This window comes from Cynocephalus volans, chromosome 7 (assembly GCF_027409185.1).
Source record: "Cynocephalus volans isolate mCynVol1 chromosome 7, mCynVol1.pri, whole genome shotgun sequence".
NCBI classification, from domain to species: Eukaryota; Metazoa; Chordata; class Mammalia; order Dermoptera; family Cynocephalidae; genus Cynocephalus; species Cynocephalus volans.
The window spans coordinates 88,451,967-88,467,884 of NC_084466.1; the positions used below are offsets into that span (position 1 = coordinate 88,451,967).

The window sequence follows — 15,918 nt, forward strand, 5'->3', positions numbered from 1 at the left end:
TGCACTGGTTAATTAGGCAAAGTATATTGCATTTATCTTGTATGTGCTTATTACAGACACGATTAAAGAGGTAAAGGATAAACCATAATGAAAGAACAATGCAAACAGAATCAGCTGATTTTTCCAAAAACTAGGACTTTGAAAAATGAAAGTCATGGCCATTAATCTTTTATGATGATAATGTGAAATATCTTTATGGAAAATGTAGAGAAGTGGGAAAAGAAAAGAAAAATAAGTAAGTTCTCAGAAACACCACTGTTAGCATTTTGATAGCATTCTTCCTTTTTCTGTGTGCACGTATGAGTGTGTGTAAAATAGATGGTACCGGACTGTAGTATTGTAGCAGACTCTTGTCATTTATCATTATAACATCAGTATTTCTTCATGTCATTAACATTCTTAAAAATTGTATTTCATGGCTACTTTGTATTTTAGTAGTTATGAACGAATCATAGCTTTTCCTTTTTGCCAGACTTTATTCTATAACAAAATTGAGATAGTATATATAGGTTAGAAATTCTTTTGTCTGCAAACAACAGAAAGCCTAACCCAAATAACTAGGGTTTTCCTAACATGAGAAGTCTGCAGGTCGCTGGTGGGGTTGATTCAGCAGCTCTACAATGTCACAGCAAGTGCCTCGGGACATTCCTGACCATTCCCTCATGCTTACTGATTCATGCCTGCAAGGCGGCTGCCCAGCTCCAGGCATCACATCTGTACTCAGTATGGGAAGAAGAGGCCAGGGAACTTCACGAGTAGCATCTGCCCTTTTCTTTAAATACCAAAGCTTTTGCAGAATTTCCCCAGCAGATTCCTACACCTCACTGGGCAGAACTACCTTTTATAGTCACTTCCAGCCACAAGGGAGGATGAAGAAGCCAGCGTTTCCCTTCCCAGTAACTTGGGGCAGGCAAGGGGGAGGAGGTGGGAGTAGGAGCTGGGTTGGCAGACCACAGTGTCAGCCACAGACAGCCAGCCACTGGGATTTGTTAGCCATCACCCTTTAGTGGACATTTCCATTTCCAGCTGTTCCTTCTTATAAGTAACATCACAATAAGCCATGTGCATAAATATCCAGATCTCTGATAATTTCCTTAGTATGATGTCCTAGAAGTAAAATGAGAGGTCAAAGGTATCATTACTTTTACATCTCTTGTGCACATTACTTTGCTTTCTGCACATTAAAGTTGCTTTCTGGAAAGATCTTAACACTGTGCATTACACACACACTGCACGAGAGCTAGGTGTACTCTTAGTAGTTAGGACACACTCTTAGTCGTCCATCTATAGGACTTTGGTAGCACATCATCATTCATGCAGTTCATCACATCTTTTAGTGTTTTATAGCACCTGGACCTCAGGGGCTCTGGGGGGGGCCAAGCTGGCACAGAGGAGTCACAAGACGCTGCAGCCAGCTTCCCATCTCCTCTGATTTGCCAGTTGAATAAGTTTTTATTAGGTGCATGATGGGCATTTGGGGTGGGATAGTTCTTTAGGGTCACCCCAAACATTGCAGGACATTTTGCCTCCCTGGCCCCACAGGGAAATGCCAGGAGCACTCTCCAGTCTGTGGCATGAAAAAAAGTCCCCTCCCTCACTGTGCTGCATGACACCAGCCCAGTGTGGGAAGCCTACAGGCCCTCAGCTCAAGCATGTCGCATTGGTGCATTTTGGCAAGCACATGACGCTGCGGCAGACAACGCTGAACTGCCTAGGCCCCTGGGAAGTGGCTATGAAGCTTTAGACTCCACACAGACCTCTCCTCAGACACCTCCAGAAATGCACATCGCCCAGCTGCTCTGCCTGCAGATGCCAAGAAGGAAGGCTGCTCCCCAGCCTGCCTCAGAGCTGGGGGAGGCCCACAGAGGTCAGCTGTTCTCTGGCAGCCAGAGGCTGAACTTGTCCTGGGACAGCAAGGGGAGAGGATGCCGAGCAGAGCCTCGTGGGTGGGGGGCGGTGGTCAAGGGAACCTGCAGCCAGAGCATGACAAGGAGGAACAGAGAGCCCAGGCCACCAGTGCAGGCCTGAGTCAGCTGCCGTCAAGGGGAATGTGGATGGAAGGGACGGGTCAGTAGGCCAGTCCCTGGGCTGGCTTTCAGTTGGAGAAACCGCACGTGAAAGGTGTAAAGGCAGTTTCAGGGACTGGAGAAGTTGTGGGTGCGCAGTGCAGGGTCAGGTCCTGAGGGGACTGAGGAACTGCCATGGGCTTTGTCCCGTGCAGCATCAGCGCAGAAGCCTGCAGTGCCTGTGTGCTGGAAGACCACAGCGGACTGCAGGGAGGGGAGGCACTAAGGGCAGAGGCATCATTAGGGGGCCTTGGTGACAGCCAGGCGGAGATGAGTGCTCATCCCAGCCCAGCAGGACAGCTTGGAGGAGAAGCAGGAGGTAACTAGAATGTTTACCTGACATCCTCCATGGGGAAGAGTGGGTTGTTTCACGTACGATACTTCAGTTTCTAAAGTAAAACATTTTACCTTCTAAGAACATGCAAAAAGATGCCAGCGGCAATGTGGGACAAGGAGACTGGTAGGATACGTACATAGCAAAATTTCTCTAAAGATCTCAAATGACCGAAGAATAAACTTCCAGCTTTTTGCTAAGAGTTTACATTTATCTGTTTCTTTAGATTCCTAGCAAGTAAAGGGTTTTTTTTGTTTGTTTATTTGCCTTCAAGCCAATTCATAAATATTGATATGTTTAAACATTTTGAAACTCAAAATGAGAAGAGTTTTCTTTGGTTCCACTGGAGACTTGTGTGTATTCTTACAGCTGAGATCACGTTCCTCACTGTGAAGAACGTGGTGAGAATACGGAGTGTCTTTCAGTTGCAGTTGGCAATATCTGGCCGGATTGAGCAGCAGCAACACAGATGCCTCTAATCTTTGTCCCCTGCGTCTGCTGGGTGCTGCAGCGTGCTTAGAGAGGGCTCACGGTCTGACCTCCCTCTGCCTCTGAGCATGACCGTCAGCCCATTGTACAGAGGCTCAGAGAGGGGAAGACTCCTGTTTGGGGACATTTATGTAGCACTTGCTAGTGGAGATTGGGGGGTAGGCGTGTAGCTGGTGTCTCCCAGACTGGGTGCCTGCTCAGGTGTAGTTGCACCTGAGCCCAGGCAGGTGAGGCTGGCGAGCCCTGCCCAGCACCCTCAGGCACTCTGGGCCAGAAGGCCATTGCCCAGTGCATCTCCTGTATTTGCCGGGCTCTGCTCATGAGCACCCAGGCTAGGTCTGGGTGTGTTTCTCCAGCTCCCCACACAGTGCAGGGGACACACTGGGCGCACACTGGTGCTGATGAGTGGCCACTGCAGGCCCCGCTCTGCTGGGCTGAGCCCTCGTCCTGGCGGGTGGCCACGCCCGGCTTTCAGCAGGTGCTGCCTTAGGCTGTCAGCACCACCCTGCTCCACTGTGCTCTGCCCCATCCACCACCCGTCCAGCTTTCCCCAAGGGTCCGATTGGGGCTTCTGTGGGTACCAGAAAGATTGCACTTGCAAGGTGATTTTAGGTGGTCCATTAATTGACGCTGAATTACATGGTGAGAAAATCACTCTGTTATCAACAATTTCCAATCTAATGTGGTCCCTGGAGCTCTCAGTTTGATACTAGTATATCTTTAACGCCTCTCTAATACTTTCAATCTCTCTCTTTTAAATCGAGAGAGAGCTTATACCCAGAACTTTTGACAAGCAATGTTCAGCAGAAAGTAACAACTTTGTTGTCATCAATGTGTTCTTAAAGCTACCATCCATTGATGGCAGTGATGCAGAGTTTCCTATTTAAGATAATTTTACGCATAAAAAGAGAGTTGTTATGAAGACAGAATAGTGATAATACAAGAGGTAGTGGACTGGTAAGGCAGAAGTTATGAAGGTGACTTGGCAGTGACAGGCATGTGGAAAGAGGTTGCTTAAATCCCACTTGGACAGAAAGGTGGAGATCAGGCCCTGGCCACGCCGCAGGCAGAGCCCCGAGAGCCTGTAGACGCAGCCTCTGCGCAGAGGCAGAGCGGGCTGGGGAGCTGCGAGGCGGGAGGTCACTTCTATTCTAGCTGTGGTTTCCTCGTCTCTAAAATGAGTAACCTGTGGCTGTCTCGTTTATGCCAGCACTTGCCTAGTGTAACAGCAGCTCGATAGTGTGGTGGTGCCCTGGACACTTTGTTTACACCTGCTCCCCACGATAGCTGGGAGATGCACACCAGGGGTTTTCAAAAAGCTCATGGGAAGATTCACCCTATCTTTTAATCCCATATTTCCGCACTGTTTGAAGTGCCCTGGTATGCATGCCTGCACGCGCGCACGTTCCCGCGCCGCCGCGTTTGGAAACGTTGCACGGGCCCAGCCCCGGTCGGTGACAGGGGCTGCGGGGTGGTCGGACGCTCCCGTCGCCTGCCGTGACCCGCGCATTAACAGCACTGTTCCCCTTGCAGGTTAGGAATCTGAAGCAATGGGCGACTGGAGCTTTCTGGGGAAACTTCTAGAGAGCGCCCAGGAGCACTCCACGGTCATCGGCAAGGTCTGGCTCACGGTGCTGTTCATCTTCAGGATCCTGGTGCTGGGCGCGGCGGCGGAGGAGGTGTGGGGCGATGAGCAGTCGGACTTCACCTGCAACACGCAGCAGCCGGGCTGCGAGAACGTCTGCTACGACCGCGCCTTCCCCATCTCGCACATCCGCTTCTGGGCGCTGCAGATCATCTTCGTGTCCACGCCCACCCTCATCTACCTGGGGCACGTGCTGCACCTGCTGCGCATGGAAGAGAAGAAGAAAGAGGCGGACGCCGGCGCGCGGCCCGGGCCGGGCCAGGACTGGCCGGCGGTGCGCGACGAGCGCGGCCGGGTGCGGCTGGCCGGGGCGCTGCTGCGGACCTACGTGTTCAACATCATCTTCAAGACGCTGTTCGAGGTGGGCTTCATCGCCGGCCAGTACTTCCTGTACGGCTTCGCGCTGCAGCCGCTGTACCGCTGCGACCGCTGGCCCTGCCCCAACACGGTGGACTGCTTCATCTCGCGGCCCACGGAGAAGACCGTCTTCATCCTCTTCATGCTGGCCGTGGCCTGCGCGTCGCTGCTGCTCAACGTGCTGGAGATCTACCACCTGGGCTGGAGGAAGCTGAAGCAGGGCCTGAGCAGCCGCCTGGGCCCGGAGCCCGGCCCCTCCGTCGCCGTCGCCCTCGGGTTCCCGCCCTACTGCGCCGGCTGCCCCGGGGCCCCGCCCGCCGACCTCGGCACGGTCGCCCTGGCCGAGGCGCCCCGGGACGGGCCCCCTGCCCAGCTCTACGACGGCCGCCAGCTGCTGGCGACAGAGCGGAGCTGGGCCAACCAGGCGGCCGGCAGCAGCGACCGGCTGCCCGCGCAGGAGCCCGGCCCGGGGGGCGCCGCGCCCCTGCTGCTGGGGGCCGGCAGCGGCAGCAGCCTGGAGGGGAGCGCCTCGGCCGGGACGTCGGAGGAGGGGGAGCAAGCGGGGACCCCCGCGGCGGAGAGGCCCGCAGACCCCGGCCGCGCCAGCAAGGCCAGCAGTGGTCGCGCCAGGCCAGGCGACCTGGCCATCTAGGGTGGTCGCGCCAGACAGCTCTGTGATCTCTTTTCTAGAAACCCAAACCAAAGAGCAGTTAAAATCAGGTAGAGAGGGCCTGCAGTGGGGACGCACGGCAGCGCTGGGAGGGGAGGTGCGCAGGGGAGGTCAGGTTTCTGTGTTTAACGCTTGCTGTTCTTAGCTCTGTGACTTGTAGTGAGGATGACACCGTTGCAGAGATGGAGGGGATGGGTGACAGGGGGGTTGTTGGCCTTTAAAGACATTCACAGCAGCCCAGCGACCTGATTGCTGTGGTGCCTCAGCTCTGTGTCTCTGTGGGTAACTGTGCTGTTGAGGTAAAGCCACAGGTGTCTGCAGCCCTTCAGCCCCGGGGCCATTCGGTTTTGTATTTCCTAAACTCCTCAGAGCCTCTGGGCAGCTCAGAGTCATAGAGGCACTTAACTCTATCTCTGTTTGGTACTTATAACTTAGAGCTGAATTTCATTTGGGATACTTGCCAAACTGCACTAAAAAAAGATTTAGAACAAGTCCATACAGTGTCATTTGTGTTTCTGAAATTGCATGTGAAGGCCAGGATATCAAACTGCAGGCTTCATGACAAGTGACAAAGAGCAGTTACCCTCCAGAGGCAGAGTCAGTGGGCACGGGCTGCAGAGCCTGCTGGTGGAGGGCAGGTGGACATGCAGGGACACTTGAGATCGTTTTTTAAAGCTGAGGCAATTGGCAGAAAAGTGTGGCAGGTATGCCTTAGGTATTCATTTTTTTAAAATGGTATTTTGTGCTTTGATCTGAATGGTACAGGTTTGCCTATTTCCTCCACTTTGTATCTTTCACGAAAAATGAAAGAAAAATAGTACTGTTAAAATGGATACTGACCGAGAGAATGCAAATTTGTCCTAAAACATACTAGTAAAGATTTTGGACTTTCTTTTAAAAGAAATTCTTCCACTTCATGAGTCAGCTAATTACTGTGACAATGTGCTATAGAAAACAAAAGGGGGGGCCGGGGAATTTAAGTGCATTTCAAATACTTGAAGTCGTGAAGTGTTTGAATGGGAAGTTAAAAACTTCACTACCGTTGCCAGGAAGTCTGTTTATGCAGATGAATCAATGATGATCCAAGCTTTTTTTTTTTTTTTAAGCAGTACAAAATAAAACACTTCAAGTTTCCTAACCATTCTTTGTGGGCAGCCTGTTTGCTTTCCAAAATGTAAATAAAAGTGGGTTTTACTGCCTGTGTGAGAGCGTGTGCTGATGTAGGGTGTACGCCCTATTTTCCATCCACACAGAGCTGTCCTGGCAGGGAAGGCTATTTAGGTGTGTGGGTGTGGCTGGAAGATGGCAGAATTTTCTGTATGGCACACACCGCCGGAGTGTTTTGTCTTAGTCACTGTAAACTGATGAACAGTGGTCATGTTAAACCTGTTTCTATTCACGTGTTTCACCTCCAACTGAGTATCGTTAGCCCTCATTCAGCGAAAGACCATACACTTTCCAATTTAATTCATTTCTTTTCATAAATGACTTTAATTTCCTGGTGATTCATCTGGGGCCCCACTCTACAACACACTTTCTGTTTCATAATTTACAGTGTGATCCACTAACAATCAGATGAGAAGAATGTGGTTTTCAACTCAGATTCATGTATGCAACTAGTTTTTCGTGTCAGTCAATCATAAATAGCTTATTAGTGCCTTCTGCTTGCTATGGGATGCACTGGACAACCTCCTGGGCTTGAAAAAATGCTAACTTTCCATACATATCCTCAAAGTCTTTCTCAACCAGGTTAGGAAAGAGGGAGAGGATTGAGCCCTTTGGAAAATTATTGGAGTGACTTTTCCGCAGTTCTCCCCAGGCTGGTGCATAAGCAGGGTCATTCCTATCTGTTCACGAGATGCATAGCTCCTCTCCAGTGTTTACTCACTAGCAGTGGCACCTGGGACTTAGCACAGTGGGACCCGTTCTCCTGAAGGAAGAGGCCACTAGCAAATGCTACTGTGACAAACATTCTGATAAAGAGCTTTGGCCATCTTAGAAAATGCAATAGCAGCCATTGGGGACCTCAAGTACAACTCACAGAGTGGATGTGAGTATTTAGTTCTTTAAGTTCTACCATAATAAACGTTAATGATAATAATAAGCTTCTTGCTTCCCCACATTGGATTCTGAGTGGGGTTGGTGGAGAGAGAGAACTGTAAGTGTACTTAGTTGTTTACATTTTAAAATTGAATTTTATTCACGACATGTTAATGAAAATGCCAGTGCTGTGCAATTGACCATAGTCTAGTTGGCTCAGTTAGTGCGTGGACAGGAGTGTAAAATTAGGTTCACCTGCTTGAAAACCCCTAATTTATAAAGATGTGATTCTGCATTAGAACAGTGCCTATGGTGTTTTTCGGGTTAGTGTACTGATTTTAATTTATGTAGAAAATGAAAGCATGTCTTGAGATATCCATGTTCCTGAAGGCTTCTTCCCCCTCACAGCCAGGTTCTCTTTACTTAGCCAACGTTTTAAGCATTGAAATGTTCAATAAAAATAGAAATTGCTGCTCCCTCTGAGCAAGATTCCAGACATATTTTTTTCTAGCCTGTTAATTATTTGGAAATTTCACTGAACTATTTTTCTCTTGATTTGATAGAAAACAATTTTAAATCCCTAAACCTATTTTAAAACTCAAACACTATACCTATTCTATTTACACACATGACTTTTAAACTGCAGTATACAATGCAATTCCTTCTTACATCCCTGTTTTCAGAAGTGCAGTCATCCAGTTGACACTGAGCACAGTCTTTGTGATTATAAAATGTTAAGCATTTCTATAGTCACAAAACCAAAACCCATTTTTTAAAATTCTTTTTTTTTTTTTTTTTTAAAGATGACCGGTAAGGGGATCTTAACCCTTGGCTTGGTGTTGTGAGCACCACGCTCAGCCAGTGAGCGAACCGGCCATCTGTATATGGGATCCGAACCCGGGGCCTTGGTGTTATCAGCACCGCACTCTCCCGAGTGAGCCACGGGCCGGCCCCATTTTTTAAAATTCTAAAACATTTCTTATATTATCATTCACTTTCTCCTTTTTAAACTTTATTTAACTGAGTTATTCTTTTTTTTTTTTTTTTTTTTTTTTTACTTAAAATTGACCAAAAAAGATACCTGAAGTTTAAAAAGAAAAGAAAAAGAGAAAGAAAGGAAAAAAGAGCAAGCCAGCATATTTCTGATGTATTCTGGCTTTCTTTGATCTGGATAAGCAAGTGGGTAGATCATCAAATTCTTATACAAGAACACCTAGAATAAGAACTATGAATATAATTCAAACATGACTTAATAAAAAAATTAACCTAGTGGGGTTTAGGTCTCTTTTCACTTTAGGCTTAAAAAAAGAGAGAGAAAACACTTTTTTAAATTCTCTAGTATTACTGAATAAAGTACTTTTTTCTGAAATTTTTTCTTTTGAACTTTTCATTCCATTTGTAACATTAATTCATGGATCTCCACCAAAGTGAAGACTTGTAAAGAGTATGGTTTAAAAGGATAAATGTTTTTGTAAAGATGATTCCTGCCACCCTCCACTCCATAAGTTCAGGATATACTAGATAACCTTTAAACATAACATCAACACAACATTGCACATTTAAATTTAGGAAATGCATTTCTCTTTATAATTTCATATTACATTGCAAATCTTGGGTTGACTCACTCTAAGATTTCTTTCTGCCCAAAGGATTGTTTTTCCCTTTACATTACAGAACATCATAACAAGACTTTTTATGGCCCGTTAGCAATTTAGATAACGCTAAAAGCAGTGAACTGTGTCTAGAAAGTAGTATATTAAGGTGTTTGGTGTGTAAATGTTAACTTAGCTCATATATTTACAAAACTCTTATTAAAGTTTCATTTTTTTTTTTTTTTACCATAATGGTATCTTTCCTAGATTACATTGTAAACTGAAAATAAGCAGTTTCTAAAATAAGGAATTAAAAAATGGCCTTAAATTTAAATTGCTAGTTCTGTAGTTGGTTAAGTGTTTTTATTGATAGACATCTTGAGCAGGTTTTCACAATAACAGTTTTTATTATCTTAGATATAATAAGGAGCAAAAACCTTTTTCCTACAGAAGCAGCGTGAGAAATTACTGCATTGGCCGTCCTGTCTTTTCAAACAAGCTCTTCCCAACCTAAAACACCCGCATTCCAAGGGTTCTTGTCGTGCCCTAACTCTCGTGGCTGTTTTTCCTACTGAAGGAATAATATTGCAAGAGCTCACCTTCTTTCTGTCCCCTTAGGTCCCATTTGCCCACAGCACAGCTAACCATGGGGCCTAAGGAGAGAGAGGCCTCTTTCCTGTGGCAAGGCCGGAGTTCACGGTGCTTGGGAGGCTTTTCTGCATATCGGTAATAGGGTGGCTGTCTCTGCTTTCGTGACACTGTTGGCAATACCTGGAATGTCTGGAAACCCACTCCCACTTACAGCGTTCCTGCCTGACTCTCCCACGTGGGAGACGATTTCCCGGGAGCCAGCGTGACAGCAGGGAGACGCCTGTGTGCTTCGAAAGCCCTCGGAGAGCCCGGTATTGGACACAGCCCCGCCAACGCAGACTGGTGGGAATTGCCATCCATACCAGCACCTGCTGTGACAGTTTGGGAAAGTGAGGCAGAGGGGGTGTTAAGCTGTTAGCCCGGCCGCAGCGCGGGGCACCTTCCCCACTGCGGGCACAGGCGCCCCCAGACGTCCCCAGGCCACGGGAGCAGCACATGTGGACCGATCCCCAAAGGAGAGGGTGGCAGGGAGGGGACGGGCCCGCGCAGGCGACAGACACCAGGTTGCCCGCGCCCGAGTTGCGTGGGTTTAAATGGCACTTTCCCCTGTCCTCCAGAAGCATCCCCTCCCTGAGACCTGCCACCCGGAACCGAGCCGCGTCCACGTCGCGACACTCCTCCGCAGCGCGACTGCGGCAGAGTCGCTTAACCTCTTTGACTTTATAGATGACTTTTCTCATCTGAAAAATGGAAATAAAAGTGTGAGGAGTCAACGAGAACGGCGGTCAAGTGCCTTGTGCACCGTCTGGCCCACGGTGTGCTTAATAGACAGCAGCCGCAGACGTGCAGGTAAAGATAAGTCGCAGGCTGCAGGGATTTTCACGTGCCTACACATTTTACGTTTTACCTTCACTCTTAAGACGGTTTTACACATGCAGTGGAATATTACGCAGCTTTAAAAAGCAAGGAGATTCTGACACAAGCTACAACAAGGACGAACCCTGAGGATATTGCGCTCAATGAAACAAGCCAGAGGCGAGAGGACAAACACCCTAGAGTCCACGTCTGCGAAGGGCCCAGAGTGGTCGCACTCGAAAGGAAAGGTAGAAACGGGGCTCCGGGGGCTGAGGGTGCGGGACGAGCCGTGAGGGTCTAATGGCCCAGAGTTTCAGCTTTGCACGACGAGAAGGCTCCTGGAGATGGACGGCGGTGGCTGCACAACGATGTGAACGTGCTCGGTGCCACCGAACTGTACACCTGAAAATGGTTAAAACGGTAGATTTTATGTTATTTGTATTTTGCCACAGTTAGAATTTTTAAATATACATATTGCACACACACACACACACACACACACAAAAAAAAAAAAACACATTTCGATTTGAACTAAAATATACATATAACGCGGCACACGCCCAGAGCGAGGGACAGGGCATTTCTTCATCCCAAAGCCCCTTCTCTTTTTCCTTCGTGTAGGTCACGACTGCCCGCCCTTTTCCATGTTGTCATTATTTGCTTTAAAATTCCTTAGGGACGTGAAGCAGAGCGTTGGCAGGCAGCAGGGAGGGGAGGTCGGGAGGGCACCGGCGGCCAAGGCACAGTCGCCCGCAGCCACGCGCATCCCCGGCTCTCAGTCCCAGTCACCCGGTGGCAAGTGCTGGTCCTACACAGACGCCAGCTGGGCCATTTCTGAGCTCACACTGGAACACTGCTCTTGGCCCTAATGTGGATTCTCCTTTGAGCCATTTTCTGAGTTTCCAATACCTTTTTAGTGGGGAAAAAAGGCTGATGGTTTTTTAAAAATCTATCTATCTCAAAGGCCGTTTCTAAGTATTTTTCAAAAGACGTTGCTTTGGTCTCAGAGAGCAGTTCCAGAGGGAGCGCCTCTTGGGCTGCATAGTACCCTGGGCTCACAGGGCAGCTGCCTCCCGGGGCGGTCCCCAAGGCCTCACACTTTCCCGGGTGCCCACATCTAGAGCTCCATGTGTTTGCTAAGAAAACAAATACGCTCCTTTCGTCAAGAAAGCATGTGCCCACTTTCTCTAGTTTCTAGGCTGACCGATGGCACATCTGTGGGTGCTTAGGGTGGCACCTGTCTGTCACTGTCAGCCACTGCCACTTAATGGGACCAAAGTGGTGTCATGGGGTTGCAGTCAGGAGGGAGGGCAGTAATGAATGCATTCATGGCATTCCCAGACCTTGAGCCCTGTCCAATCATAAAAATAACCACTAAGCATCACAGAATCATAGAAAAGCATGGTGTCAGAAATGCTAAAAGGGCCCCGGGCTTTGGAACCAGAGAGGCCTACAGCCGGATCTGTCACGTGCTAGTTGGGTAACTTCTGGCCAGTTGCCCTCTCTGAGCCTCAATTTCCCCTTCATGAAATGAAGATGACACCCCGGTTGCTGTGAGGATTAAGGACAGTTCATGACATCACAGCCAAATTGATATTCCATAGCCAGGCCAATGGGAAGGAGCCCCAGAGTCCTCTCAGCTCCCCTGACACGGGGAAGACCCTGGCAGCTTGTCCCCACTCCCTCTCCCCGCCCTCCAGTGGACCATGTTCACAAGGGGGACCAGCTCCATGAGAAGAAAGAAGCTTCATCACCCGTGGGCAGTACAGGGCTACTCACAGTAGCCCAGGGACGGGGACAGCCCAGTGTCCATCCACGGACGAACAGTAAACAAAGCGTGGGATACACTTACCACGAATGTTACTCAGCCTCAAAAAGGAAGGAAATCCTGCCACACTCTGCAACACGGACGAACCTGGAGGCCCTTATGCTAAGTGAAATAGACCAGATGCAAAAGGACAGATACCGTAGGATTCTACTTCTACGAGATTCCTACAATAGTCAGACTTACAGAGACAGAGAGTAGAATGGTGGCTGCCAGGGCTGTGGGAAAGGGGGAGTGGGAGTTAGTGTTTAATGGGGACAGAGTTTCAGTTTGGGAAGATGAAAAAGTCCTGGAGATGGGTGGTGGTGATGGCCGCACAGCAGTGTGAACGTACTTAATGCCACCAAACGTAAAAATGGTTAAAGTGGTAATTTTATGTTATGTGTATTTTACCACAATCAAAAGAATTTTTAATAAAAGTTTTAAAACAGAAGTGAGCAACATTTTCTTTGCAGCTCTGAGCCAGTGTGAATGAGTCTGCCATCCCACCAGGTATGTGCTACTTACAGTGCTGCGTAGACGATGGCTTCTTTTTCATCATATTGGCTGGTTGTCCTGGTGTATGTACCCACTTTTCAGATTCGAGGAGAAATTCTTTCTCTGCTGTGTGGGCTACTGCCTACTGGAGACTTGTTTCCTAGCTGGGCTGCACATCAGGCCACCTGCCCACTGGTGATAGTGTCATAGCTGCCGCAGCCCTGCACCTGCAGGAGCCCTGCCTGTAGTACAAGGTAGCACCGAGACCCTGGGGTAGCAGGAAATTGTACACAGAACTGGGAGGCAAGGCTCCCAAAGATGCCATGTCCTAATCTGGAACCTGTGAACAGTATGTTAATGTGCCCAGAGGGATTTTAAAGATATGACTAAATTAAGGATTCTGAGATGGGGAGATTATCCTGGATTATTTGGGTGGGCCTGAAATATAATCACAAGGGCTCTTGTAAGAGGGAGGCAGAGGGAGATTTGACTGCAGAAGAGGAGAAGAAGATGTGACCTCGGAGGCAGAGACTAGCGTGATGCACTTCGAAGATGGAGGAAGAGCCGTGAGCTGAGGAACGCAGGTGACCCTGGAAGCTGGAAAAGGCAAGGGACAGGCGGATTCTGCACGAATCTCCAGTGGGAACGCCACCTGGCTGACGCCTTGACTTGAGGCAGGGAAACTGATTTCAGACCTCTGGCCTCCAGAACAGTAAGAGAATAAACTCGTGCTGTTTCAAAGCACTAAGTTTGCGGCAATTTGTTCAGGAAATCCATCCAGGAGGCTTGGAAAGCCCTGACCCAGGCTGTGGCATGAGCCGGCAAGACCTCAGTCCGGACAGGCAGAAGCCCTCACCACGCCGGGCACCTGTCCCACCAGGACCCGAGAGGAGACGCCAGGCCCCGCCTGCAGCCGCAGTGTCCTGGCGGCCTTGCGAGCGCGCCCTTCTCAGGCAGCAGGTGGGCAGCGACCTTCAGAGCTCCGGGTCGGAGGGGACTTTTCCAAGCCCCCCGGTGGACCGCCCACCACGCTCCTTGCCTGCCATCTCCATGGCAAGCACTGCCGCCTCCTCACAGCCCTTGTCGCTTGTTTGTTTGTGGCCTGTCTCCCCGTCTCTAGCTTCATGAGCACTGTCGCTCGCCTGCAGTGTGGAGTGACGCCTGGTGCACAGCAGGTTCTCAGTGAGTACGTGGTAATGGAGCGGATGCGGGGACACCTCCCCCACTAATACCGTGGAGCCAGACGACACATCCGGGCCTCCGGGCCAGACACTCGCAGCCTCTGCTCTACTAGGTTCTGAGGGCTCAGCAAGTAGCTGCAGGCCCCGGGAGCTCACCTGTCTGTCCCTGGAAGAGCTGTCCCTCGTTCGTCCCTGTGTGCAGCATGCACGCGTGAGTGCGCACGTGGACCTGCTCCCGCGGGCCTTCCGCCGGGGTCTGGACACGGACACGGAGGCTCCGGTACGGAGAACAGCAGGAGCTTTCCTTCCAAAGTCCCTGAGAGTCTGAAGCAATGAATGGGGGAAACGGTAAGCCTTAAAGGCCAGCCGTTCTCTGGCGTGGGCTCAATAAGGCTTGAGGACACTCTCGATCCCCGCCGCAGCCCGTGTGGACAGGAGCGTCCCAGCGACCGACGGCGTGTGGGGAGAGGAGGGAGGTCGGGGCACAGCCTCAGTGGTCGGGCCTCCTCGCCACCCCCTGACGGTGCGTGTGCGCTGAGCGGGGTGCCCAGGAGGCAAACATGGGCAGGGGTCACTTGCGACAGAACAGAGCAGAATGGTCACAAAGCCTCCTGAGCCACGAATGTTCCCCTCCGAGGCGCTCAAAATCATCCAGAAAGTGCGATAATCACAAAGTACACCCTCCCCACCTGTGTGTCAGTGTTTACCTCAAGCGTGTGAGCAGGTGTGTGAGTGGGCGTGAGTGTGAGCAGGTGTGAGTGTGAGCGGGTGTGAGTGAGCGTGTGTGGGTGTGTGTGAGTGTGAGCGGATGTGTGTGAGCGGGCATGAGTGTGAGCGGGTGTGAGTGTGTGTGAGTGTGAGCGGGTGTGTGAGCGGGCGTGAGTGTGAGCAGGTGTGAGTGTGAGCGGGTGTGAGTGGGTGTGAGTGGGTGTGTGAGCAGGCATGAGTGTGAGCAGGTGTGAGTGGGTGTGAGCGTGTTTGTGTGTGTGTGTGAGCGGGTGTGAGTGTGAGCGGGTGAGTGAGCGGGTGTGAGTGAGCGTGAGTGTGAGTGTGTGTGTGTGAGTGTGAGCAGGTGTGTGTGAGCGGGCATGAGTGTGAGCGGGCGTGAGTGTGAGCGGGTGTGAGTGGGTGTGAGTGTGAGCAGGTGTGAGTGGGTGTGTGTGAGCGGGTGTGTGTGTGAGCAGGCACGAGTGTGAGTGTGTGCGTGGGTGAGTGTGTGCATGGGTGTGGTTAGGTGTGTGTGCTCTATTTCCCCTCGTCCTACTCTCAGGTTTGCTCTGACAATATTTCAGGCCAAGCCAGACAAAACGCGGACAGACAGGACACCAAACCCGTCCCCCGCCACGTGCAGCAACTCAAGGCTGCGCCTGGGATGCGAGGGGGATGCGAGGACGTCGCAGCCGCCAGCACCGCCTGGGCCCAGCACCGCCTGGGCCCGCTTCTCCTCCCAGCGGTGCGGTGAGCCGGGTCGCCCTCTCTCGGTGTCTGTCAGGTGGTGAGGGGACTAGGGTCTTTTGTGCAGTGTACCAAGAACTGAATGCTCAGCAAAACGGCAGTGTGCTCTGGGACCAAGAACTTTTTTTCTTTGCTTGGGAAAATGCAAAACTCCTGTGGCAGATGTGAGACGTCTGAAGGTCTCTTGCCGCCCGGACACGTGCTGATGGTGGCACTTACGCAGGAGTGTGGGGTACTCATCCCACTGCACTCTTAAGATGAGTATATTTTGTGTGACTTATGTGCCAATAAAGTTGATTTCAAAGGAAATATATATATGTGTGTGTTTATATATTCTCAAT

General features: G+C 50.2%; 1 protein-coding gene across 1 annotated transcript; it reads left to right on the plus strand.

Moving 5' to 3' along the window:
- The first annotated feature begins 4,439 nt into the window (after positions 1–4,439).
- On the plus strand, positions 4,440–5,543 carry GJA3 (gap junction protein alpha 3). The gene has a single exon (XM_063101560.1). It carries the CDS (start codon positions 4,440–4,442, stop codon positions 5,541–5,543), a length of 1,104 nt encoding a protein of 367 aa, XP_062957630.1.
- The last annotated feature ends 10,375 nt before the right edge of the window (positions 5,544–15,918 follow it).